We start from the raw sequence: 27,041 nt of genomic DNA, 5'->3' as shown, positions 1-27,041 counted from the left end.
AGAACCCACCTACTGTGTGCTGAGCGCTGCTGAGTGTACAGCGGTGAGGTCAACGTACAGGGTCCCTGCTCTGGTGGAATTTAGAGGCCAACCAAGGAGACAGGTATGAAACCAAAAAATAAAAATAAATTATATGCGCGGCCTGGCCTTGGTGGCTCAGTGGGTGAGCGTCGACCTATGAACCAGGAGGTCACGGTTCAATTCCCGGTCAGGGCACATGCCCGGGTTGTGGGCTCCATCCCCAGTGTGGGGCGTGATGTTTCTATCTCTCTCTCCCTCTCCCTTCCTCTCTGAAGTCAATAAAGATATATTAAAAGCAAGCACATAAACAAATCATACATGCGGAATTTCCAGAAGAGAGGTCTCTATCATCCACTTGCCAGCATCTCTCCTGGCCAGGCCCATCTGACGGAGGGCATGGGGTCATGACCTCTCCCCCTCAAGGTTGGCCACTCTGAGTCTCCCCTCCCAGGTGTGTGGCTACAGAAAAGCAACTTAGCTGTCAATTATCAACGCAACTCTGAGCCTCCAGCCTTGAGGCAGCATCTTCTTTTATTTTAAATATATTTTTTATTGATTTCAGAGAAGAAAGGAGAGGGAGAGAGAGACAGAAACATCAATGATCAGAATCATGGAATGGCTGCCTCCTGCACGCCCCCTACTGGGGAATCAAGCCTGCAACCTGGGGATGTGCCCTTGACCGGAATCAAACCTGGGACCCTTCCGTCTGCAGGCCGATGCTCTATCCATTGAGCCAAACCGGCTAGGGCTGGCATCTTCATTTATATTCAAATTAACCTGAGCCTCCACCGCACACTGATGGAGAGAAAACTGATCTCAGCAATCACTTTCCCCGTCAGCCTCAGAACATCAGAAAAGCATGGGCCTCCCAGATTCGGAGAGCATCCTTTCCAATCTGCAGACCTTCAACTGACAGGTGACAACTAGCTTTTTGTCCTTAAACATAAGGATCAGACAATATCTACTTCTCTAATCAAGCTCTCAAAAACTATTTACTTTAGCCCTAGCCAGTTTGGCTCAGTGAATAGAGCATCAGCCTGTAGACTGAAGGGTCCCGGACAACCACTAATCTACTTCCTGCCTCCATGGATTTGCTTATCCAATATAATAAAGAGGTAATATGCAAATTGACTGTCACACCCTTGCACAAGATGGCTGCCCCCATGTGGTCAAAGATGACCACCACAAGAAGGCTGGCAGGGGAGGGCAGTTGTGAGCCATCAGGCTGGTAAGGGAGGGCAGTTGGGGGTGACCAGGCCGGCAGGGGAGGGTACTTGTGGGTGAACAGGCTGGCAGGGGAGCAGTTAGGCATCGATCAGGCTGGCAGGGAAGTGGTTAGGGGGTGATCAGGCTGGCAGGCCTGATCGGAGAATCAGGCGCCTTTGCTGCCCTAACCAGTGATAGCAGGAAGTAGGGTGGAGCCAGCGATGGGAGCTGGGCACGGTCGAAGGTGGCAGTCCTGGGAGCTAGGGGTCCCTTGCCTGGGCCTAAAGCGGAGCCCACGATCGCGGGGCCGCTACAGCTGCGGGTCCCCGCTGCCCGGGCCGGATGCCTAGGCCAGAGGCGTTAGGCCTGGGCAGGGGCAGAGCGGGAGATCGCGGGGAGCTGGGGGTCCCCTGCCCAGGCCTAATGCCTTGGCCAGAGGCGTTAGGCCTGGGCAGGGGCAGAGCCTGCAACCGCAGGGAGCTGGGGTCCCCTGCCCAGGCCTGACACCTCTGCCGGAGGCCTCAGGCCTGGTCAAGGGGCCGATCCGGTGATTGGTGATCGGAGGGTGATGAGGGTCAACTCCTCTGGCCGAGGCATCAGGCCTGGGCGGGGGGCGGGGGTCCCCTGCCCAGGCCTGATGCCTGGGCCAGAGGCATCAGGCCTGGGTGGGGGGCGGAGCCGGGGATTGGAGGGATATGATGGTCCCCTTGCCCAGGCCTGAAGCCTGGGTCAGAGGCGTCAGGCTTGGGTGGGGGGCGGAGCCGGGGGCTGGGGGGATATGATGGTCCCCTTGCCCAGGCCTGAAGCCTGGGTCAGAGGCGTCAGGCTTGGGTGGGGGGCGGAGCCGGGGGCTGGGGGGATATGATGGTCCCCTTGCCCAGGCCTGAAGCCTGGGTCAGAGGCGTCAGGCTTGGGCGGGGGGTGGAGCAAGCGATCAGAGGGAGATGGGGGTCCCCTGCCCAGGCATGATTCCTGGGCCAGAGGCCTCAGGCCTGGGCGGGAGTCAGAGCCAGTGATCGGGGGGAGATGGGGGTCCCCTGTCCAAGCCTGACACCTCTGGCGGAGGCGTCAGGCCTGGGCAAGGGGCCGATCAGGCGATCGGAGGGTGATGGGGGTCTACGCCTCTGGCCGAGGCATCAGGCCTGGGCAAGGGGCAGAGCCAGCAATCGGAGGGGTCTGGGGGTCCCCTGCCCAGGCCTGACGCCTGGGCCAGAGGCATCAGGCCTGGGCTGGGGGCAGAACCAGGATGGGGGGAAATGAGGGTCAAGGGGCCGATCCTGCGATTGGAGGGTGATAGGGGTCAACGCCTGAGGGCTCCCAGTATGTGAGAGGGGGCAAGCTGGGCTGAGGGACACTTCCCCCCCACACACACACCCAGTGCATGAATTTCGTGCACCGGGCCCCTAGTCTATATTATAAAAGGCTAATATGCAAAGTGTCCCCTTGGGAGTTCCACCAGGAGAATGGGAGTTCAATCGCTCACTATGACGTGCACTGACCACCAGGGTGCAGCGCAGAACACGGCGGGCGACCAGCAGAGGTGGGGCGCTGAGGGAGCTAGGGAAGGAGGAGGCGGGGAGGCGGGGAGGCGGGGAGGCGGGGAGGCAGGGGGAACCTCGCGTTGGCGGCATATGGGTGGTTGCCGGCCAGGCCTAGGGACCTGACCAGTGCATGGATTTCGTGCACTGGGCCCCTAGTCATCATATAAATGTAATTATACAAAATGTGGCCTTTTGCATCTGGCTTCCTTCACTTAGCATAATGTTTTCAAGTTCCATCCATACTGTAACATACATCATTTCTTCTCTTGGCTAAATAATATTGTGTTGTATGGATATGCCATATCCCTTTTAATTTGTTTTTTGACTCATCAGCTGATGGGCATTTGAATGGTTTCCACTCTTTGGCTATTATGAATAACAATGCTGCCCTAGCCAGTTTTGCTCAGTGGATAGAGCATTGGCCTATGGACTGAAGGGTCTTGGGTTCAATTCCAGTCTAAGGGCACATGCCCAGGTTGCAGGCTTAATCCCCAGTAGGGGGCGTGCAGGAGTCAACCGGTCAATGATTCTCTCTCATCATTGATGTTTCTCTCTCTCTCTCCCTCTCCCTTCCTCTCTGAAATCAATAAAAATATGTATTTTTTTAAATACTATATAATAAAAACCTAATATGCTAAGTGTCCGACCGTTCATTCGACCATTCAACCAATCGCTATGACACGCACAGACCACCAGGGGCACACACTCCAACTGGTAGGTTAGCTTGCTGCTGGGGTCCAGCTGATCAGGACTGGGCAAGACTGGCTGGACACACCCTGGAGCCCTCCCGTGGTCCCTCCCCCTGCCTCCGGCCGGCCCCGATGGGCCCCGATCGGAACTGGGTGAGACAAGCTGGATGAATTCATGCTCATGGATTAAAAGTAAAGCATTTTTGTTTTATATAAATAAGGTATTATGTAAGTAAAGGAAAAAATGGATGAATCTGTGCACCAGGCCAGTTTCGGCCTGATCCCTGCAGGCCAGGCCAAGGGACCCCGTGGGTGCGCGATTGCACCGGGCCTCTAGCTTTAAATAGTAATAATGCTGCTATGAACATTTGTGTACAAGTTATTGTGTGGACATGTTTTCACTTCACTTGGGTAGATACCTAGGAGTGGAATTGCTGGGTGATGGGGTAACTGTAATGTTCGACTTTTTGAAGAACCGCCTGTTTTCTTAATCACTGATTATCAAACATATTTGCAGATTGGCATTTCAGATTGCTGGTGAATGGTGCCCTCTGCTGGAATTTCTTGGTTATTGCAATTGCCGGTGTACATTTCTCTTGACTCACGTCAGACCTAGGAAATGGGTGTGGAAATTCCCCGTGTGTACCATCCATGTCTTCCAGCTCCAAGGCTAGCTGGAAGAAAGAAAAAAAAAACACAAACATGTTTCTTGAGTGTTCTTTCTTTTAATATATTTTTATTGATTTCAAAGAAGAAGGAAGAGAGAGAGAGAAAGAGAGAGAGATAGAAACATCAATGATGAGAATCATTGATTGGCTGCCTCCTGCATGCCCCCTACTGGGAATCGAACCTTGACCTCCTGGTTCATAGGTCGATGCTCAGCCACTGAGCCACGCTGGCTGAGCTCTTGAGTGTCCATAAGCCTGCTTCCTGGAGGTATGATATCTCATTGTGGTTTATATTTGCATTCCCTGATAATTAGTGATATTGAGTACCTTCTCATGTACCTATTGGCTATTTGCATATCTTCTTGGGAAAAATAGCCCTTGACAATTTTTTCCTTTACTTATATAATACCTTATTTATATAAAATAAAAACGCTTTACTTTTAACTTTAAACTTTATAAGACATTTTCATGAAAAAAATATATTTGCCATTCAAACACAAAATGTCCATTTTAGGCGAAGGGAAATAATTAGCACTATATGGTACATGGTACATCTAGCCCAGTGGTTCCAACCTTGTGTTGGCCATGCCCCAGCTAAGCATCGCTAAAGTCCTGATCTCCTCCCACCCCTTGACTTATCATTCTTATTATTCAAAAAGTGAGCTCCTATTCACGTGGAGAAAGCCTAAAAGGCCATGAACTTGGTCTAAACAAGCTTCAAAGAACATGGCATCCATGAGAGAGAAAAATAAAAGAACGAAAGAACAGTGGAAGGACTGAGGAAGAAATCACTAAGAAATTGTTAAAATAATAATAATATGAAGTGATATGAAAAATATCAAATAAAGTTTTAAAACATAGAATAGAGAACTCAAATGCATAAATGTCACAATATAGATTTATATACTGTATATGAGGCCCCTAGAACCATAAAAAATGCAAAAAAAATCACTTAATAATTCATTCTCGAATTGCCCCCCCTTAAAAATCAAATTCCCCCCCCCCCATGGGGCGTGTGCCCCACTTTGGGAACCACTAATGTAGACAAATATAGACATATACACATTAAGATTCGTTTTAATGTTTAGTATTGTGACATGTTCTTCAGCCACCCTGTGCTACTGTGGGCCAACACCTTGCTAATTCATGCCAGACTCAAGAATTGTAATATGAAGATTAGTCCTGCCTGGAAAAGATATTTTGTTATGCAAAGATGTGTTGTATGCAAGCTATCGGAGGATTTGACGAGCTAATTGTTCATTTCTCTTCGCTAACCCTTTCTCCCACTCAGATCTCCACGTTCCCAGCCCTCAGTCTAACCACACTAGCAACAGAGCCGTCCCCAAACCAGGATTTCATTTTTGGGGTGTTATTGTCCAGTTGTTCTAGCAGTTTGTAAGAGAACTATGTTGAAATCTCCTGCTGTAATTGTGAATTTGTCTCTTCTCTTTTATTCCTGCCAATGTTTTGCTTTATATATTTTGAGGCAATGTGACTCATGTATACAAGTTAAGTATTTTCTTTCTTTCTGGTGAATTGCCTCTTTTATTTTGTTCTTCATGTTTTTTATTGATTTCAGCGAGAGGGAGAAGGGAGAGAGAGGAACATCGATGGGCTGCTTCCTGCATGCCTCCCACTGGGGATCGAGCCTACAACCTGGGCATGTGCCCTTGACCGGGATTCGAACAGGTGTCCTCCTGGAGTGTGAGACAATGCTCAACCACTGAGCCACACGGGCTAGGCGACCCCTTTATTTTTATGTAATGCCTCTTGATAGCAGAACTTCTCCACTGCAGCACTGTTGACATGCTGGGAGGAATCATTCTTTTATTGGGTTGGGCACTGGGGAGTGCTGTCCTGTGCACATCCTGGTAGGATGTTTGGCAGCATCCTTGTTCTCTGCCCACTAGATGCAATAGCATCCCCACCCCCAATCATGTCCATCAAAAGTATCTCTAGAGCCCTAGCCGGTTTGGCTCAGTGGATAGAGCGTCAGCCCGCGGACCGAAGGGTCCCGGGTTCGATTCCAGTCAAGGGCACATGCCCGGGTTGCAGGCTCGATCCCCAGTAGGGGGCGTGCAGGGGGCAGCCGATCAATGATTCTCTCTCATTGATGTTTCAATCTCTCTCTCCCTCTCCCTTCCTCTCTGAAATCAATAAAAACATACTTTAAAAGAAAAAATATCTCTAGACCAGCGGTTCTCAACCTGTGGGTCGAGACCCCTTTGGGGGTCGAACGACCCTTTCACAAGGGGTCGCCTAAGACCATCAGGAAACACATATATAATTACATATTGTTTTTGTGATGAATCACGATACTTTCATTACGTTCAATTTGTAACAATGAAATTGGGGGTCACCACAACATGAGCAACTGTATTAAAGGGTCGCGGCATTAGGAAGGTTGAGAACCATTGAGCAAGACATTGCCAAGACAGGGGGACAAAAGCCTGCCTGGTTGAGAGCCACTCCTCTATAGGAATGCTTTGTGCCTTAAATTCTCTTTTGTTTGCCCTAGCAGGTTTGGCTAGAGCGTCAGCCTGCGGACTGAAGGGTCCTGGGTTCAATTCCAATCAAGGGCATTTACCTCGGTTGCAGGCTCCCAACCCTGGTTGGGGGGGCACGCAGGAAGCAACCAATCGATGTATTTCTCTCACATCCGTGTTTCTCCCTCTCCCTCCCACTCTTTTATTATTATTATTGATTTCAGAGAGGAAGGAAGAGAGAAAGAGAAACATCCATGATGAGAGAGAATCATTGATCGGCTGCCTCCTCCTCCTGCACTGCCCCCCACTGGGAATCGAGCTCACAACCTGGGCATGTGGCTTGACCAAGAATCGAACTGTGACCTCCTGATTCATAGGTTGATGCTCAACCACTGAGCCACAGTGGCTGGGCCCTTCCACTCTCTTTAAAAATCAATTTAAAAAAATATCCTCGGGTGAGGATTTAAACACACACACACACACACACACACACACACACACACATACACGATGTCTTTCATCTACCATAGTTTTAAAAAATTCTCTTTTGTTTGATATTAGTAAAGGCACTTTCTATCAGTCATTGCAAGTTTTTAAAAATGATTTTACTATCAACCTTTCAATACCCTTACTCGAGATGCGCCTCTTGTAAACATAAGGTTGACTATCTTTTTAATCCAGACAGAGTCTTTTAATTAGAACTGGAGTATGTGTTCCCTTTACCTTTAATGTGATCACTGATATGTTGGGGTTTGACATCTGCCATATGACTATTTCATATTTAATCTACTACTCTATTTTTTTTCTCTCCTTTCTTACCTTTCTGGGTTATGTGCTATTTTACTATTTCGTTATCGCCCCTCATTGATTGAGCATTCTTTTATTATTGCTTTAGTTATCCTAGAGATCATGTGTATCTTTAACTTACTGAAATGTAATGTTAGAACTTTTGCCACTTTCTTTATCTTAGGACCTTAGACCTTGTAACTCCATTTACCTCAATCTCATTTTCATGAAAAAAAAAAACAAAACATTTTTTTAACCCTCACCTGAGGATATTTTTTCCATTGATTTTTAGGGAGAGTGGAAGAGAGAGGGAAAAACAGAGAGAAACATCGATGTGAGAGAAACACAACGATCGGTTGCCTCCTGCAAGAATCCCGATCAGGAATAAATAAAAGGACGTGTACTGCATCCCTGCCCTGGGCCCGGGAAGGAGCCTGCAACCAAAGTGTGTGCCCCTGACTGGAATCAAACCTGGGACCCTTCGGTCCACAGGCCGATGCTCTATCCCAGTGGTTCTCAACCTTCCTCATGCCGCGACCCTTTCATACAGTTCCTCGTGTTGTGGTGACCCCCAACCATAAAATTTTCGTTGCTACTTCATAACCGTAATGTTGCTACTGTTACGAATTGTCATGTAAATATCTGATAGGCAGGATGTATTTTCATTGTTACAAATTGAACATAATGAAAGCATAGTGATTCATCAGAAAAACAATATGTAATTATAGATGTGTTTCCCGATGGTCTTAGGCGACCCCTGTGAAAGGGTCGTTCGACCCCCAAAGGAGTCGCGACCCACAGGTTGGGAACTGCTGCTCTAGGACCTGTCTCTCTCCGTGAGCCAATTTCCCCTCCATACCAGCAGGGTGGGTATTTCACATTATTTATAAGGTGGGTCAGGACTCAAAGAGGATGAAAATAGAAGTCTGTGTGTCTCTTGATGCCCAGGCCTAGAACTAGCATCCTTCTCTCCACACATGAGCTGAAGTTAAATAACCCAGCCTTGCCTGACCGGAATGACTCCGTGGTTGAGCGTTGACCTATGAACCCAGGAGGTCACGGTTCGATTCCCAGTCAAGGGCACATGCCTGGGTTGCAGGCTTGATCCCCAGTAGGGGGCGTGCAGGAGGCAGCCGATCCATGATTCTCTCTCATCATTGATGTTTCTGTCTCTCTCTCCCTCTCCCTTCCTCTCTGAAATCAATAAAATATATTTTTTTACATAATACATAAATAACCCAGCCTCTTTCACTTGACTTTCAAGAGGATGCCAATATCCAATAGCCCTTTCTCTTTCGAGGAATGTGCATCCCGGGACTGGGTCAGAGGACATTTGAGAGATACCTCTAGGGGCAAAAGTAGTAGAAATGAGCAAAGTCCAGGGCGCTCCCTTCTGACATGCCGCGAGCGTGTGTGTGTGTGTGTGTGTGTGTGTGTGTGTGTGTGTGTGTGATTAACACCAAATTTTTCCGACTCCCTTCCCACAACGCTTTTCATTACATCAGTAAACCAACAAAGATAACAGTATCGACTGACATTTAATGAGCACTTACTATGTGCCAGGCATGGTTTCTCAGTGCTTTTTGTGGTTTTTTAAATATATTTTTATTGATTTCAGAGAGGAAGGGAGAGGGAGAGATAGAAACGTCGATGAGAGAGAATCATTGATCAGCTGCCTCCTGCACGCCCCATACCTAGGATCGAGCCTGTAATCCAGGCATATGCCCCGACCGGGAATCGAACCGTGACCTTGTGGTTCATAGGTCGACACTCAACCACTGAGCGATGCTGGCTGGGCTCTAGATGCTTTATATGTGTCATACATAATTTGGGGTGGAGGAATAGATTTTGGGCACTTGAAGCATCATGGAATGGGTGAATTGGTGAAAAAAGATTTGAAGGAACTGTGGGAGTTTTACTAAGAAGCTGAGTCAAGATATGAAAGGGGAAGGTGAAAACAGGATAGAATCAACAAAATGTGTGGGTGTCCATGAGTGAGAAGAAGACTGGCAAAAAAAAAATAAAAATAAAAATAGACCAGAGTCTAGGGAAAAAGAATAACCTAAAGGGATTTGAGGATGTGGAAAGCAAATGTGATCCAAAGAAGTTGGAATTATCATTATTGGTGAATGGAGTTCCTTCCAAGTTTCAGAAGTAAAATTAACGTGTGCTGCCCTAGCTGACTTGACTCAGTGGATAGAGCGTCAGCCTGCGGACTGAAGGGTCCCAGGTTTGATTCCGGCCAAGGACACATGCCTGGGTTGCGGGCTGGATCCCCAGTAGGGGGTGTGCAGGAGGCAGCCCATCAATGATTCTCTCTCATCATTGATGTTTCTATCTCTCTCTCCATCTCCCCTTCCTCTCTGAAATCAATAAAGAAATATATTTTTTTTTTAAAAATTAACATGTGCTATTTTGACACAGCAAATAGACTAAAACAAATATATTTAAATATATTTTTATTGATTTCAGAGAGGAAGGGAGAGAGAGAGATAGAAACGTCGATCTGACTAAAACAAAATACATCAGGCTCTTTTAGTATCAGTGGTATCTCTAAAGCAGTGGTTCCCAACGTGGGGCACACACCCCACAGGGGGGCAACTTGATTTTTAAAGGGGGGCAATTCGAGAATGAATTCTTAACAGTGAATTTTGTGCATTTCTTATGGTTCCAGGGGCCTCCTATACAGTCTATAAATATGTATGGTGACATATTTATGCATTTCAGTTCTCTATTCTATGTTTTGAAACTTTATTTGCCATTTTTTCATATCACTTCATATTTTTGTAATGATTTCTTAGTGATGTCTTCCTCAGTCCTTCAGCTGTCCTTTCGTCCTTTTATTTTTCTCTCTCATGGATGCCATGTCCTTTCGAAGCTTGTTTAGACCAAGTCAATGGCCTTTTAGGCTTCCTCGTGAATAGGAGCTCACTTTTTGAAGAATAAGAATTATATGGGGGGAGGGAACACATCAGGATTTTCAAGATGCTTAGGTGGGGCGTGGCCAAAGAAAGGTTGGGAACCACTGCTCTAAAGGGTTCCTTATTATTTGTTAAATATTTGAATAGAGCATTGTTCTGGAATAGCAACAGGAACGCCCTTTGCATAACAGCGGAGGAACCAGTCTGAAAGTTCCGTCTGCCCCAAGGGCCACAGGGCACGGCTTCATTCCCAGCAAAACCGTGTAGACAAGGCAGTCTGCATCCAACCAGGCTGCAGGGATCGATGGGCTCATAGCTCTTGGCCAGGCACATAGGACATTCCTGATGACCAGTCAGAGGGAGCCCAATAAGGGGACCCTATGTGCGAGCATTCTTTTTTTTTTAAATATGTTTTTATTGATTTTACAGAGAGGAAGGGAGAAGGGGAGAGAGATAGAAACATCCAGGAGAGAGAAACATCGATCAGCTGCTTCCTGCACACCCCCTACTGGGGATCCAGCCCGCAACCAAGGTGCATGACTTTGACCGGAATTGAACCCGGGACCCTACAGTCCTAGGGGCCGATGCTCTATCCACTGAGCCAAACCAGCTAGGGCTGTGCTGGTGTTCTTAAGTCTGACTGGATAGGGCACGAGAGGCAGGCAAATGACGTGTACTGAGCAGTCAGACCAGGCTCAACGGAAAACCTCACGCCAAAGCCTAGGCTGCGAGAAATGTCCATATTCTCAAAATCACCAAACCCCAGCAGTTATCGGCTTTTGGCCTCTGTCTTCAACCACTCTACTGGTTCCTTCTCCTCATTACAAGTTCATATTTCTCCAAGCTTGAAAGACCAGCTAGCCCTAGCCAACTAGCCGGTTTGGCTCAGTGGATAGAGCATCGGCCTGAGGACTGAAAGGTCCCAGGTTCGATTCCGGTCAAGGGCATGTACCTTGGTTGCGGGCACATCCCCAGTAGGGAGTGTGCAGGAGGCAGCTGATCGATGTTTCCCTCTCATTGATGTTTCTAACTCTCTATCCCTCTCCTTTCCCCTCTGTAAAAAATCTATAAAAGATATATTTAAAACAAGAAAAAAGAAAATCACCCTATCGAGCAGTAAGGAGACGCATGAATGGGCAATGCCAAGCATTACTAAGGACACAAACAATCCACAGGAAGTCTAGGGACTTGCAAGCCCCATCGCTGGGAGTCCAGCATGAAGGTACACGAGCAGGGGTGCGCGCACACACACACACACACACACACACACACACACACAGTCCTCCAGGGCCAGTGAGAAGGCAGATGATGGAAGAAACTTCGATAAAAAGGAGAGCGGGCAGGCAAACCCAGAAGAGAGGACCGACCCGAACAAGGAGCACTGTCCCTGGGACCAGGCGAAGGCCACAGTGTCCCTTACCCGCGGGGCTGCGCCAGCGGGCCTCTGAGAGGTGGGCCTCGGGGTGCAAGAGGCGCCCTTCATCCACCCGCAAAAGCACCTCGTGCAAAAGGCTGCCAGGGTTGGCAACGAGTGCCCCGCCAGAGTTCAGTCCCTTCCGCAAAACTACCGGCTCTGCGTCCCGGGCCTGAGGACACACAGCCACGAGTGGGCTCTGGGGTCCCGCAGAGCCGAGTTCGAATCCCGCCTGTGCCCTCCGGGGCGGGTCTCACTGCCCGGTCAAGGGCAGACCCGGGGCGGAGACCCGGCCAGGTCGCCGCGCGCAGAGCAGTGGCCTCTCCAGCGGCCTGATGGGCCCCGGGCCGGCCGCGCCCCCCGTGGGGGGCCGGGCGGGGGCCGTGGGGCTGGGGGCTCCCCGAACGGCGCGGACGCGGAGGGGCGGCCGGTGGTGATTGGCTGGGCCGCGCGGGCAGCTCGGGGCCGAGAACAAAAGAGCGCGGCGGCGGGCGGCCCCGGAGTCGGCGCTCCCGCCCGCCCGGCGCGGGCTCGGTGCTGGGAGGACGCGCCCACCGCCCGCCCGTTCCCCGCGCAGCGGCCGGCGCGCTCCGTGCCTGGGCGGAAGCGGCCGCGGACCGAGGGACTGAGCGCGGCGGGCGGGCGCGGGCGGGGCGCGGGCTGCGCGCGCGAGAACAATCATCCGATCGCGGCTGCGGCTGCCGCCCGAGGAGGGGCTCGGGGGAGGCGCGAGGCCGGCCCGCCGCGCCCGGAACCGGGAGGGACCCGGGAGGGGACGGGGAGGGAGGCCGGCAGCGGCGGCATGAGGCCGGCGGCGCGGCGGCCGTGAGCGCGCGGCGGCCGGACCGTGATTTGCGAGCCGCTGCGCCCCCCGCCCGCCCCGCTGCCGGTCGCCGTTGCCCCTCGTCGGAGCGGCCGGCCGCCCGCCCGCCCGAGGCCGCGGGGAGCGCGGCGCAGTCCGTCGGCCCGCGGGGGGGGCGGCCTGCTGGCGTCTTCGCGGCGACCAAGGACGTCCGGGAAGGGGAGCGGCCGAGATGGCGCGCCCGCGGCCCCGCGAGTACAAGGCGGGCGACCTGGTGTTCGCCAAGATGAAGGGCTACCCGCACTGGCCGGCGCGGGTGAGTACGAGGCCGCGCGGGGCCCGCCCGCCCTCCATTTTCCCTCCATGATGGCGCGCCGCCCCCTTCCCCTTCGCCGTTCCCTTCCCGTCGCCTCACCGGCCTGCAGGCCGCCGCCCGGGAGCCCGGGAGCCCGGCGCGGAGGGGACCGCGGCCTGGGGCGCGCGGCAGGGGCGTCGGGGCGCGCGCGCGGCAAATGGCCGTCCGCGGGGCGGCGGCGGCGGCGCGTCCTGGCGAGGCCGGGCGGTGTCACGGCGAGGCCAGCGGCGCCCGCTGGCAGCCGCGCACCCACCGCTCGGAGCATCCTCCGCCATCCGCGCTTGCGGAGCCGCCCCCGAGCGCGATGCCCGGGCCCCCGCGCGCCCATCCTCGTCCCGGGTCCGTGCCTCCCCTGTTGGCCTCGTGCCTCTGGACCGACGCCCCCCCGGCGCGGGTCGGCGGGGCCAGGACGCCCCGAGCGCCTCTTCACCTCCATGTTGGTTTCAGGTCGCGGCTCCCAGACCGGGTCCCCGGCCTCCTCGCCGCGGCGCGCGGAGCTCCCCGTCCTCGGCGGCGGCGGCGGGGGTGTCGCCGGGCGCCCTCCCTAGAAAGCATCGGCCTCTCCTACATGCGTGGCATTCGCCGTGTTTTTAGGAGGCCCTTTGCGGGAGGGCCGTGGGTGCTTTGTGTTTTCAGCTTAAACCCCTTTTATTTCCATTTTTTGTGGTCGTTGTCAGTTTCTTGCTTGAAATAAGAGGGGAGAGGAAGGATCAGGGCAACTTGGGGACCCGTGTTGGTGTCCTTGAGCGAGAGAACCGGACCTGGGGGGCATTGGGATCAATGCGAGTGTGAGCTCCAGAATGTTGTCTTGTGGTCAAGTGATGACAGAAGAAAAGGAAAAAAAAAGAAAGAGGGAAAATACACCCATTCAAAAAAGGAAGTGACATCATGGGTGACCAGACAGCGGTTTGGTAAAGTTGAAGTCGTGGGTGGACATAATTAAGTTGTTTGGGTTTGGGTTTGGGTTTGGGGTTTTGTTGGTTTTGGGTTTTTTAGGGGGTTTTTTTGGACTTAATGATTGTAAAAAAAAGGGGGGGAGGGGGGGGACACTGGTATCTGATCTGGGCGCCTCATTTCTACGGTCCGACTCTCCGTTTCTGAAAGAGAGAATTACCATCTCTAGGATTCCTTCCACCACTTACAACCTCAGATTCCAAGTGGGAAAAGGGTTCCTGTTGGGGTTGCATTGGGCTGTGCCAGTAGCGTTTCCCCACCTCTGCACTGTGGGTGGTCCTTAAATAAGGCGCAGTTTTCCTGGTAGAACAGCTGGTGATGTGCATGGTATAGTCAGTGCCATGCTGCTTCAAGGGGCGAGATTTGTGACGTCAGGGGTTGTTCAGGGGATTCCTGAATGTATTTGTCCCGTAAGAAATAAACAGCTATAGGGCACGTGAGTGTACACATAGTCAAAAGTGAATTAAAGATTGTCATCCGCAGTTAGTCATTTCCATGTCACATAATGGCTTTCTGGGTTTTTAAAAAATATACTTTTGTTGATTTCAGAGAGGGAAGGAGAAGGAGAGAGAGAAACAGCAATGATGAGAGAGAATCATCGATTGGCTGCCTCCTGTACGCCCCCTACTGGGGGTTGAGCCTGCATCCCAGGCATGTGCCCTTGACGGGAATCGAACCCAGGACCCTTCAGTCCGCAGGCCCATGCTCTATCCACTGAGCCAAACCAGCTAGGGCCACGATGGCTTTCTTTAATCTTAAGAGAAATATTCTCAGAGTCAAAAAGAAAACAGTCTTAACATTTCTTACCTTGGCCACCTATAGTTAATTTTGAAACAAAAAAGGTGCCACAGAAGTGGTCCTAGTTGTATATCTGGTTGTACATAAAATTCCTAGAAGTTAGCATTCCAAACCAAGACAAACTGGGAAAGAAAATGAAAAAATAAAATCCATTGGGTTGTTAGATAAGATACAGTAAATACAGAAAAGAAAAATCTGTTTTCACATTTAACTTGAGCTCCTCAAGGAAAGGACTTGAGAGAGAGAGAGAGAGAGGGAGAGAGAGAGAGAGTGTGTGTGTGTGTGTGTGTGTGTGTTTTAGTGTGTTAGTTTATAGTGAGTGGCATGTTGTAATTGCCAAGGAAAGGTAAAGGTTAGAAAAAGAAAAGATTTTGCAGTCTGTAGGGTTTGCTAGTTGCAGTGCTGTGTGCTTCATATGTTTTTATTTTCATGCCAATCATATGAAACATTTCTCTCTATTTCACAAACCTAGCCATAGGTTTGTAGATGATATTATAAAGTGCTGAATGGGAAAAAAAATCCTATTCAGATTTTGAATATTATCACTTCTTTTCTTTTTAATATATTTTTATTGATTTCAGAAAGGAAGGGAGAGGGGGAGAGAGAGAGATAGAAACATCAATGATGAGGGAGAATCATTGATCGGCTGCCTCCTGCACACCCCGGGGATCGAGCCTGCAATCCTGGCATGTGCCCTTGACCGGAATCGAACCCAGGATCCTTCACTCCACAGGCTGGTGCTCCATCCACTGAGCCAAACCGGCTAAGGCAAATACTGTCACATCTTATGAAGGCCACTCATGTGGGGGTTCCATATGGCCCCAAGAAATCAAATCTAGGAGGAAACCCCAGGGGAGACAGATTTCAGCTTTCTCACAGCAGGAATGGAGAAGTGACTTCCCTGCTAGAGGGAAGACATTCGGTCCTAGGCAGCCCCTTGTGGGGAATGTGTGCCAAGAGGATTTGGATGTGTATTAAACTTAGGTTGAATTCAGCTTGTACTGGGTTTCAGACTCTGAGACCTCGGGCCTGGTTTGTAATCTTCCTTAGTTTGCATTTACTAGTCTAAAATAGGGACCATTAGCCCTAGCTGGTGTGGCTCAGTGGGTAGAGCATCGGCCTGCGGACTGAAGGGTCCCTGTTTCGATTCCCCAAGGGCACATGCCTGGGTTGCAGGCTCAATCCCCGGTAGGGGGGCGTGCAGGAAGCAGCCGATCCATGATTCTCTCTCATCATTGATGTTTCTATCTCTCTCCCTCTCTCTTCCTCTCTGAAATCAATAAAAATATATTTTAAAAAATTTAAAAAAATAAAACAGGGACCATTCTTAACTCGGACTTATTAGTATAGCAGTCAGTGGTACTTTAATGTTTCTAACTTTTTTCCTTTTTGAGCTTCTACCTTTTCTCCTAATCACTACACTTTTTGAAATTTTCAACTCTGGAGTAGACTTACCTTTTCTGACATCTTATCATGAAAAATTTTAAACAGAAAAGTTAAAAGAATTGTACAGTGAACACTCACATACCTACCACCTAGGTTCTATAATTAACACTTACTATACTTGTCTATCACGTATCTGTTCCTCTATACATGCATCAGTCCATCCTATTTTAATGCATTTCAAAGTAAGTTGCAGACATCACTAGGATTTACTCCCAGACACTTTAGTATGCATAGCATTAGCTAGAGGTCAGTATTTTTAAGGTAAGATTTACATAGGCTGAAACACAGCTTAGTGTACCATTCATTGAGCTTGACAAACGTCTACACAGGTTACAAACCCCTACCGGGATATAGAACAGCACCAACAACGCCCATGGGAGTTGCCTCACCCTCTTCCCAGTTGATTTCCGAGCTCCTCTCTATTCTTATAACCATCTGAATAAGGACTCTAGTGTCCTGTCAATTTATGTATTAAATAGTAGTAACATTTACTTTAACATATTCGTATTTTATTTCATTTTTTTAGATACATAGTTTTTATTGATTTTTTAACAGAGAGGAAGGGAGAGGGATAGAGAGTTAGAAACATCGATCAGCTGCCTCCTGCACACCTCCCACTGGGATGTGCCCGCAACAGAGGTACATGCCCTTGACCGGAATCGAACCTGGGTCCCTTCAGTCCGTAGGCCGACCCTCTATCCACTGAGCCAAACCGGTTAGGGCCACATATTCTTACTTTAACATTCAGTAGCAGCTGGCTGTTTTGAATAGAGTATATTTTATTGTATATGACTTTTAATATTAGAAGTTCATTTATACATAAGGATTACCTAGCTAAATACTTATGCTAAAACAAGGGGAGGGTCTGAACCCTCTTGATTGTGTACACTGTTGATTAAAAAAAAAAAAAAAATCAAGCATGCATCCCAAAAATGTGTAAATTTACTTTACAATTATATACACTTGTATTTGGTACTGTTATGTGCATTATAAAATCCAAAAAGAAACTAGAAGGGCCTTAGCTGGGTTGGCTCAGTGGATAGAGCGTCGGCCTGGGAACTGAAGGGTCCCAGGTTTGATTCTGGTCCAGGGACATGTCCGGTTGTGGGCTCAATCCCCAGTAGGGGGCGTGCAGGAGGCAGCCGATCAATGATTCTCTCTCATCATTGATGTTTCTATCACTCTCTCCCTCGTCTTTCCTCTCTGAAATCAATAAAAAAATATATTTAATTTTAAAGAAGAAGCTAAAAGGGACAACATGATACAAACAGTATTTTATGTTTTAAAATTCTTATTGTCAAAATAGTAATATAATAGTCCATATTTTTAAAAGTGTTACTTTTTGGAATGTTTGGTTTGCTGCTTGTGAGATCTGTCTACATGGTCACAGTTTTTCTTTTCTGAAGAGATTTTCTATAATAGAACTGTTGGCTTGGCCTTCCTGGTTTGCTTGTGCTTACATTATTAGTATTATATTTGTAGGACTCCTTTTAGCCACTCATTCATTTGGTGAGAGTTCAGTAGAAGTAGATATTCCATAGTTCTGGTCAACCAGCCACACACAAATGACAGTAAATCATGGTACGCCCAAAGTGAATAAATGTAACCATCTGAATAAGGACTCTAGTGTCGTGTCAGTTTATGTATTAAATAGTAGTAACATTTACTTTCTAGGTAAAAGAACAACAACTCTCAGGTTATCTCTGAGATGTGAGCACTCTGCTTATGTTACCTCTCCTTTAAAAGATGAAAAATCAGTCTTAAAGCTCTTGTGTTTCAACTGAAGAAATTTTTTCAAATATATTTTTATTGATTTCAGAGAGGAAGGGAGAAGGGAGAGAGAGATAGAAACATCAATGATGAGAGAGAATCATTAATTGGCTGCCTCCTGCAGGCCCCCTACCGAGGATGGAGGCTGCAACCCGGGCATGTGCCCTGGACCGGAATCAAACCTGGGACCCTTAAAATACGCAGGCTGATGCCCTATCCACTGAGCCAAACGGGCTAGGGCTGAAGAGCTTTTATAAATTTAAAACTTTATATGAGAACTCTCCAATGATACAGTCGCTTTCGATAACTGGCCGGATCTACTATAGTTAAACCCATGTCTAGACCTAGCAGTCTATTCCAGTCATTTATCCACTAGAAATGAGTATTTATGCCCACTCAGAGACTTGTACAAAATGCTCAGACATGGCAGCTTTACCCATAATAGATGACTGACAGCAACCCGGATGTCCATCAACACAAGAACGGATACACAAATATGAAGTATATTCATGCATTGGCGTATCACTCAGTCATAAACGGCATGACTAGCGATGCCCACAAAAATATGGCTGAGTCTCAAAAATATAAGGTGGAAGGAAAAAAGCCAGACACAAAACAGTACGATCTGTATAATTCCATAACATTCAAAAACAGGCCAAACTCATCAGTGGTGATCGGGTTGTGGTAGGCGGAGGTGGGATGGGGTACTGACTGGGAGGAGGCCCTGGGGGTTTTCTGGATCTTGCTCTGGGTGGTAGTTACATGGGTGTGCACATCTGTAAAAATGTATCCAGCTGCACATGTAAGACTTGTGTGCTGTCCTGTATGTACACTCAATTTAAAAGCACACACTGTCTATGAGGTGGGGAAAAAGAAGACTCTAATACTCCAAGCTGCTGCATGCATCGAGGTTTACCATTCTTAGCTTTCATGAGAAAACCGTTTTCTTTAAGGCTTCAGTCCTGCCAGGTTGCTGCTCATCATATTTTTGATCCAGCTTCACAACCTCTCACTCGATAAAACAATAAAGCATTAAACTTACCATTCTCTGACAGCTTGAAGAGCTGGACTTTTTTTAAATAATTTTTTAAAATATATTTTTATTGATTTCAGCCGAAACCGGTTTGGCTCAGTGGATAGAGCGTCGGCCTGCGGACTGAAAGGTCCCAGGTTCGATTCCGGTCAAGGGCATGTACCTTGGTTGCGGGCACATCCCCAGTGGGAGGTGTGCAGGAGGCAGCTGATCGATGTTTCTAACTCTCTCCCTTCCTCTCTGTAAAAAATGAATAAAATATATTTTAAAAAATAAATAAATAAATATATTTTTATTGATTTCAGAGAGGGAGAGAGAGAAACTTCAGTGATGCGAGAGAATCATTGATTGGCTGCCTCCTGAATGCCCCCCATTGGGGATCGAGCCCGCAACCTGGACATGTGCCCTTGGCCGGATACAAACCCAGGACCCTTCAGTCCACAGGCCGACGCTCTATCCACTGAGCCAACTTGCCAGAGCAAAGAGCTGAACTTTTCTTGAGCAGCTACTGCGACATGATTAAAATTAAACAAAGTGTTTCCATATCCTTTACTGATATAAATGCTGATTGGAAATCCTCCATTCATGTTCTATAGCACTTTGATTTTTTATTTCTTTCCATAATAAATTCCTGGACTACGAGACTTTATTCCTAGAGATCAGGCTACATATTTTCAGGGCATCACTTGGGACTTAAATTATTTTTAATATTAAGGTAAAGTAAGATGTTTATCATCTTCATTACTTTGGCCTGAGTCCAGAGAAGTCCGTCATTGGTTCATTCCTCAGGTAGAGTGACAGGCCGCTCAGCCTCTGCCCCAGGGACTATCGTCCTGTTGCCAAGGAACTGGCAACGTGTCTGGCTGTCTTCTGCTGTAATCCCGGGAACAAATAGGCAACTTAAGCACTTACTACCAATATGTACCTTTCCCACTGCTCCCGTTTCAACCAGGTGAACCTGCATTTCTGGCACGTCCCCCTTGGAATGCCTGAATGACTACCGTTTCCCCACGATTTGGAAAATATTAATTCCCTGACGTCAGGTTCCTACCATGTGAGATTGTGTTTTGATTCTTTTGGGGAAATGACTGGTGGTTTAAAAAAATTACGTAAGACCTTATTGAACATGTCCATATGCATTAGGAAAACATGATAAACTAGTAAATCCAGTAACTATGATAGGGGAAGCACCCAGATGTTACTATTGGTTGGAGAAAGTTGTCTTCTGTTGTGGAAAAGTCTCCAGAGGTTAGATTAGAGTCTCGTCCGTTTGGCACAGTGATTAGGCCACTGCAAAAAGGCTTCCTCATCGTTTCATGCAAAGCCACCGAAAGCACGGTTTGTGGGCTGTTACCTAAATAGACACAGAAATTGAGAGGAAGAGTTTAGATGGTTTTTTAGCAACGTAACTCTATGTTTGCAAGTCTAGTGATTTAAAAAATGAGGCTTACATTTTGTATGTCTTTTTATTTTCCTACTAATTCATCTTCAGTGTATTTTATAAAAATGTCAGCCTGTAACAAATTAGAAATTTAAAAAAAAATAAAAACTAGTCCTTTACCACAGATAGAGAAGTACTGACTATAAAGGATCCTTAAAGGTCGGTAGTGGTCCTTGCATCTAAAACAATTTGCTGCCCTAACTGGTGTGGCTCAGTGGATAGAGCGTCAGCCTGCGGAATGAAGGGTCCAGGGTTCAATTCTGGTCAAGGGCACATGCCCGGGTTGCGGGCTCGATCCCCAGTAGGGGGCATGCAGGAGGCCGCTTATCAATGATTCTCTCTTATCATTGATGTTTCTCTCTCCCCTTCCTCTCTGAAATCAATAAAATATATTTAAATAAATAAATAAAAATAAAACAATTTGCTCCTACTGTAAAGTACTTAAACTATCTTTATTTAAAAGAGAGAATGGAATGGCCTTCATGTTGTAAATATTAATTTCACCTTTGCAAAAAAATTTATTATACAAATAATAATGGTCATTGTTGAAAGATTAATATCCCTGTACCTAGTTATTAGCATCATGAATATGATCTGTATATGTAGACACATAATTCTGTAATAATATACAATTTTGCATCCTTTCCCCCAAAATTAAACATTATATCTTAGATGACTTTCAATGGCAGTGAATATATTTCTACATTATTTGTAATAGCCATCCGGTAGTTTATGATACAGACCTATTATAAATAGTAACCACTTCCTGTTATAGGACGTGTGGGTTATTTCCAGGTTTATTTGTTTTTACTATAAAATAATACTCTGAAAAACATTTTTTAGCCAAATCATTAATTATGTCCTTAAGAAAAGTCTTTGGGAATTCTATTTGAGTCAGGAGGCATGCATGTTTGAAGCTTTGGATTTATATTGTCACTGTGCCCTTCAGAGAGCTTGTGACTGTCTTTACCCACTGCTAGCAGAATAAGAGAATATCTGTTTTCTCACATATTCATTAAAAGTAGATGATTCAAATTTTTTTAAAAAAACATCATTTTAATAAACATAACCATTTAAATTTTTTTGCTTACAAGTTAGGCTGAATATATATATATATATGATATAGGATATATATCGAACTACTATATGTCTTGATTACAAGTTAGAATGGATATATAAGATAACATTTCTGTGAGGTATAGTTATCCCTGTAAGAAAACCAAGATTTAGTTTAAGAAAAATTCACCTATAAGGTCACACTTAATAAGTGCCTTAATCCCAGCCTATTAAGAATGCCACAGAAACATAAGAAATGTGATATTGGATTAAGTGAAAGGGCTGAAAAAGCATTTGGCAGTGGTGTGTATGTAATGTGCGTGTGCGTGTGCGTGTGTGTGTGTGTGTGTACAAGTTACTGTGAATCTCGCCGTCTTAATTGTGACATTTTATTTCTCTAGTCTCTATCTCTTTTAACACCCTTGGACACAGGCAGATTAAAAATAAATGTTATGCATATAGAGAAAGCGGGGATCTTTCTGAATGAACAGCATGGTGTCGGTTTAGGTATAGGTTCCAAAACCTCTATGGTGAGAGAACATATACTTTGAACGTCCAGTAGGTAGTTATGAGATTTGCTAGTTCAGCAGAGCCTAGAACAGTGATGGCGAACCTATGACACGCGTGTCAGAGGTGACACGCGAACTCATTTTTTTGGTTGATTTTTCTTTGTTAAATGGCATTTAAATATATAAAATAAATATCAAAAAGATAAGTCTTTGTTTTACTATGGTTGCAAACATCAAAAAATTTCTATATGTGACACAGCACCAGAGTTAAGTTAGGGTTTTTCAAAATGCTGGCACGCCGAGCTCAAAAGGTTCGCCATCACTGGGCTAGAAGCTAAATCATAAGAACTCCTACTAGCCTGCGATAGCTTTTTGCCAGTTCACCGCATTCTATAGCAGCATTTTCCTATGTTACTTCACTGCCATTTATATACATAATCTCCTTCTAGTTGATTAAAATAGAAGTAGCGGTGGAATTTTTGTTGTATCTTATTCTTAGGTAAGAACTTGCTGCAGTCGGTCAGGTAGACGATCAGATATGTCATCACAGAGAGCCACAGAGGTAAAAAGAATGAAGTTATCTGATGGCTAGTGAGCTCAAGCCTTCAGAATGACATTCTCCAGATTTCCAAGCAAGACTTCCGGAGGTGCAGGGAAAGGCGACTAGACCAGGAGTTAAAAACAAGCTCACGCACACACACCCGGCAGGCCTGGCTCAGTGGTTGAGCATCGACCTACAAACCAGGAGGTCATGGTTCGATTCCCAGTCAGGGCACATGCCTGGGTTGTGGCTCCATCCCCAGTGGGAGGTGTGCAGGAGGCAACCGATCAATGATTCTCTCTCATCATTGATGTTTCTGTCTCTCTTTATCCCTTCCTCTCTGAAATCAATTTAAAAAAAAACAAAAACAAAAAACAAAAAAAACAAGCACCCCCTTCCACTGCTATCTTCTTTTTTTCCCTTTCTTTCTGAGAGGAAGGGAGAGGGAGAGAGACATGGAAACACCAGTGATGAGAGAGAATCATGGATCGGCTGCCTCCTGCAGTCCCCTACTGGGGATCAAGCCCGCAACCCGGGCATGTGCCCTTGACCGGAATCGAACCCTTCAGTCCGCAGGCCAGCGCTCTATCCGCTGAGCCAAACCGGCTAGGGCTCCACTGCAGTCTTGATTTTTAGGTTTACAACTTCTGTAAAATAGGAAGGGTGATCATTCCTTTCTTTTCTTTCTTTTTCTCTAAGATGTACATGAAAGAGGTGTTTGCTAATTGAGTATCTAATAGTTACCTCCCAGGAACAGCAGACTCATTATAAAGGCTCAGGACCTTGTAAAGTCGCGGTAACTGCATTTGCGGTCTGGTCTGGCTGGTGTCCGTCAGCCGCTTCCTAGTGGCTCTATGACAGTGAGCTGGCTTTAACTCTGGGGATTGTGGGGACTTCCCACTGTTACCCTCCCTCCGACTCCTGCGTGTGACGGGGCATTCCTCGAGTTTCCACATAGCTGCAGGATTTGCCAGCAAACGAAACTCGACTGTGGGGCCATACAGGAGGGTCTGGGAGTGTGAACTCTGCCTCCTGATCACTGAGGCCAGGCTCTGACCCTGGATTATCTAGGAGTACTAACTAGTAAGTGATTCTGGAGTCTCTCGGGCCACCCACAAGTACAGAGATCCAGTTTCCAAAGTGTAGGCGCCCGTGCTGGCAGCACGGTTCCCTCCATGGGGACTGGAAAATTCTCGATAGCACAGTAGGAACTTCTCAGTTTCTATGGCAGAATGCAGGGTTGGCAAAAGAAGGTTTACAGTTGTGAGTGCATAAAACAGTTTATTCTTGTTTGTTTGCTTGTTTATTTTTGTTAATCCTCACCCAAGGATATTTCCCCATTGATTTTTATTTTATTTTTTAAATATATTTTATTGATTTTTTACAGAGAGGAAGGGAGAGAGATAGAAAGTTAGAAACATCGATGAGAGAGAAACATCGACCAGCTGCCTCCTGCACATCTCCCACTGGGGATGTGGCCGCAACCCAGGTATATGCCCTTGACCGGAATCGAACCTGGGACCTTTCAGTCCGCAGGCCGATGCTCTATCCACTGAGCCAAACCGGTCTCGGCCCCATTGATTTTTAGAGAGAGTGGAAGGGAGGGGAAGAGACAGAGAGAGACACACACACATCGTTTGGTTCCCTCCAGCACGTGCCCCAACCAGGGCAGGGATTGAGCCTGCAACCAAGGAATGTGCCCTTGACCAGAATCCAACCCAGGACCCATCCGTTCGGAGGCCGGCGCTCTATCCACTGAACCAAACCGGCTAGGGCTATTATTTATTAATTCTTAATTGTATTATTTTCCACCCAACAACATACACCTGCTTTGCCTCACCCTGTGTGTTTAAGATGAGGGTAGTAATGAGCCATAGGTTCACTAAAGGTTAGCAAATAGAAAGATACGTTTCGCATGATTCAAAATGTTTTTATAGGGAGGAACGGCAGAAACTTGTGGCCCTAGATCCCTTTTCCTTTGTCCCTGAAGCAGAGCTTTTGTACTAATGGCACCTTTAATTTCGGAGGAAATGCATATTCAGAGGAACAGTATTATACATTCTCAGGTGTGTGTTTTTTTCCTACAGTTAGCATGTGTTGAAGGGATTGGAAAAGTGATTCCCTCTAGACCTCCGCTCACCTTCAACACTGCACTGCTCCCTGAGGAGGAAGTCAGTAATTGTGCAGAAGCATTCAGGCCTTGGAAATGAGTCAGTGCTGCTGATGGGAGTCTGGTTAACCCTTTGAGTGCCAACCAGTATCCTAGGAACGATGCTGAAATTGCCAAGGCATTTTTGCTGATTCTACAGCAGTTTAGGGAAAAAGTTATGAATCGCAAGTAAATGAAGTTACATATTCAGAAACTTCAGGAAACCTTTACTACATTTGTTTTTATCTTTGACATATATTGTTTGCACCCTTGGACACAGGCAGTCTAAAATACTAGTAGAAAAAAAATTTGAACAAAACATATAATGTTAACATAGAGGGACACCCTTCTCCACTATCTTCCACAAAATCGTCATCTTCACAGCAAGAACTGACATATTGAGCAGTATCATCATCACTAATAAAAGCAGACTTAGAACTGGACGCCGTTTCGAAGCTTTAGGGCTACAACATCTGAGGAAACTTCATAAAATCGTAGCGCCTGTAAAAAATGAGGCAGATGAATGCCAGTGGTCAATCTTAGAACTACAAGCATTCGGCATCATAAGGAATCTGCACTTAGGTGCCACCTTGTCAGTAAAGAGTGAACTACTAGCATCTCATAGTGACACTGCAGGAGGAGCGGGATCGTGCTCCCCAGCACTCTAGGGGTTAAATCTACTTTAGTGGCTTTCAGATTTTTTTTTTTTTTTTTACTTAAATCCACAGTATGAAATAAATATTAATCTCATACACACAGCCAGAAAAATCTTATCATCAAATCATAAATGACATAATCTTATATATTTACTAGAGGCCCGGTGCATGAATTTGTACACGGGCGGGGTCCTGCCGGCCTGCACCAATCGGGGCCAATCAGGCTAGCAGGGGGAGGCACACCGGAGGTTAGTGGGCCGGCCCTGCCCCCAATCAGGGTGGGGTGGGGCCGGCTGGCCCTGCCCCCTGGTCAAACTCCCAGTTGAGGGGACAATTTGCATATTAGCCTTTTATTATATAAGATACTGCATTTTGTATAAAATCAGTTTCACTACCTACAGTGTGAAAAGCACCGGTCTGGTGGCACTGGCCGGTAACTGAGTTGGTTAGAGTCTCATCCCAATAGGCCAGTGTTATGGGTTTGATCCCTGGGCAGGGCACATACAAGAAGCAACCAGTGTGTGCATAAATAAGTGGAACAACAGATCGATGTTTCACTCTCTCTTTTTAAAGAAAAAGAAAAGTACTGATCTGGTCTATTAGGCCAAAGAGAAGTTACTATAGGAGATGCATCTCTATGTAGAACAGCAGTTGGATTTGGGGGATGAATTGATAGTCCTGAGCTAAGTCTTCTGTAGTCACAGCCTTCTCTGAAGATCATATGAACTTAAAAAGTGAAAGTGATATTATGTTAGGTCGTTTAACCATCCAGGCCAGTATTTCCCTTGGTATCAAAAGGCTGGGTATACAGAGCAAATCTTTCTGCTCTCCTCTTCCTTTTAATCTTTGAACTGCAAATGTACCTACGGCTCTCTTGAAGGTAATTGTAGTTCCACGTACATGCCTTCTGAAGGGTAATGAGCTCCAAACGTTTGCTAACTACTGCGCTGTCAGTGCACCTGGTGTTCCCTGGCTGGTAGCACTGAGGCTCTGGGTTTCCTTGGGTTTGTGAAGCTGCGTGTGATTGAGGATGAGGGCCCTTATTTATTTTTTTAAATATATGTTATTGCCGTAACCGGTTTGGCTCAGTGGATAGAGCGCCGGCCTGTGGACTGAAGGGTCCCAGGTTTGATTCTGGTCAAGGGCATGTACCTTGGTTGCGGGAACATCCCCAGTAGGGAGTGTGCAGGAGGCAGCTGAGCGATGTTTCTCTCTCATCGATGTTTCTAACTCTCTATCTCTCTCCCTTCCTCTCTGTAAAAAAATCAATAAAATATATTTTTTTAAAAAGCCCACGCTTTAAATTTATATATATGTATATATATATTATTGACTTTAGAGAGGAAGAGGGAGAAAAAGATAGAGACATCAATGATGAGAATCATTGATCAGCTGCCTCCTGCACGCCCCCTACTGGGGATTGAGCCTGCAACCCAGGTATGTGCCCTGACCGGGAATCGAGCAGTGACCTGGTTCATAGGTCGATGCCCAACCACTGAGCCACAGCAGCTGGGCGAGGATGAGGGCCTCTTAAACCAGAAGACGTGCAGGTGGAGTGGGCTTGTGGTGCCCTCTGAGGTGGGTGTAAAGTCATGGGCCTAGCACATTTCTAATGGTTCTGTGTTTCCTTTTCAATCACTTTTATCCAACCAAAAAGGGATTTCCTTGCTATTATTAGACCCAGCAGTCTGAGTAGAGAGAACCTAATATTGATGATGATAGTAAGGGATTCTTTGATTTCTAATATATATATATATATACATTTCTGAAAAGTTATAATCAGCACAGTTTTATATCTC

General features: G+C 46.8%; 1 protein-coding gene across 1 annotated transcript in view; it reads left to right on the top strand.

Moving 5' to 3' along the window:
* Window positions 1–12,270: 12,270 nt before the first annotated feature.
* Window positions 12,271–27,041, top strand: part of HDGFL3 (HDGF like 3) — a 32,827-nt gene continuing 18,056 nt past the window's right edge. The window contains exon 1 of the mRNA XM_036306281.1: window positions 12,271–12,850. Coding sequence (XP_036162174.1) covers window positions 12,767–12,850 — 84 coding nt within the window. The 5' untranslated portion in view covers window positions 12,271–12,766. The remainder of the gene's footprint in view (window positions 12,851–27,041) is intronic.

Source organism: Myotis myotis, unplaced genomic scaffold (assembly GCF_014108235.1).
Source record: "Myotis myotis isolate mMyoMyo1 unplaced genomic scaffold, mMyoMyo1.p scaffold_m19_p_40, whole genome shotgun sequence".
Taxonomy (NCBI): domain Eukaryota; kingdom Metazoa; phylum Chordata; class Mammalia; order Chiroptera; family Vespertilionidae; genus Myotis; species Myotis myotis.
The sequence above is the reverse complement of the archived record's forward strand: the minus strand, read 5'-3'. Positions and strand labels throughout refer to the sequence as shown.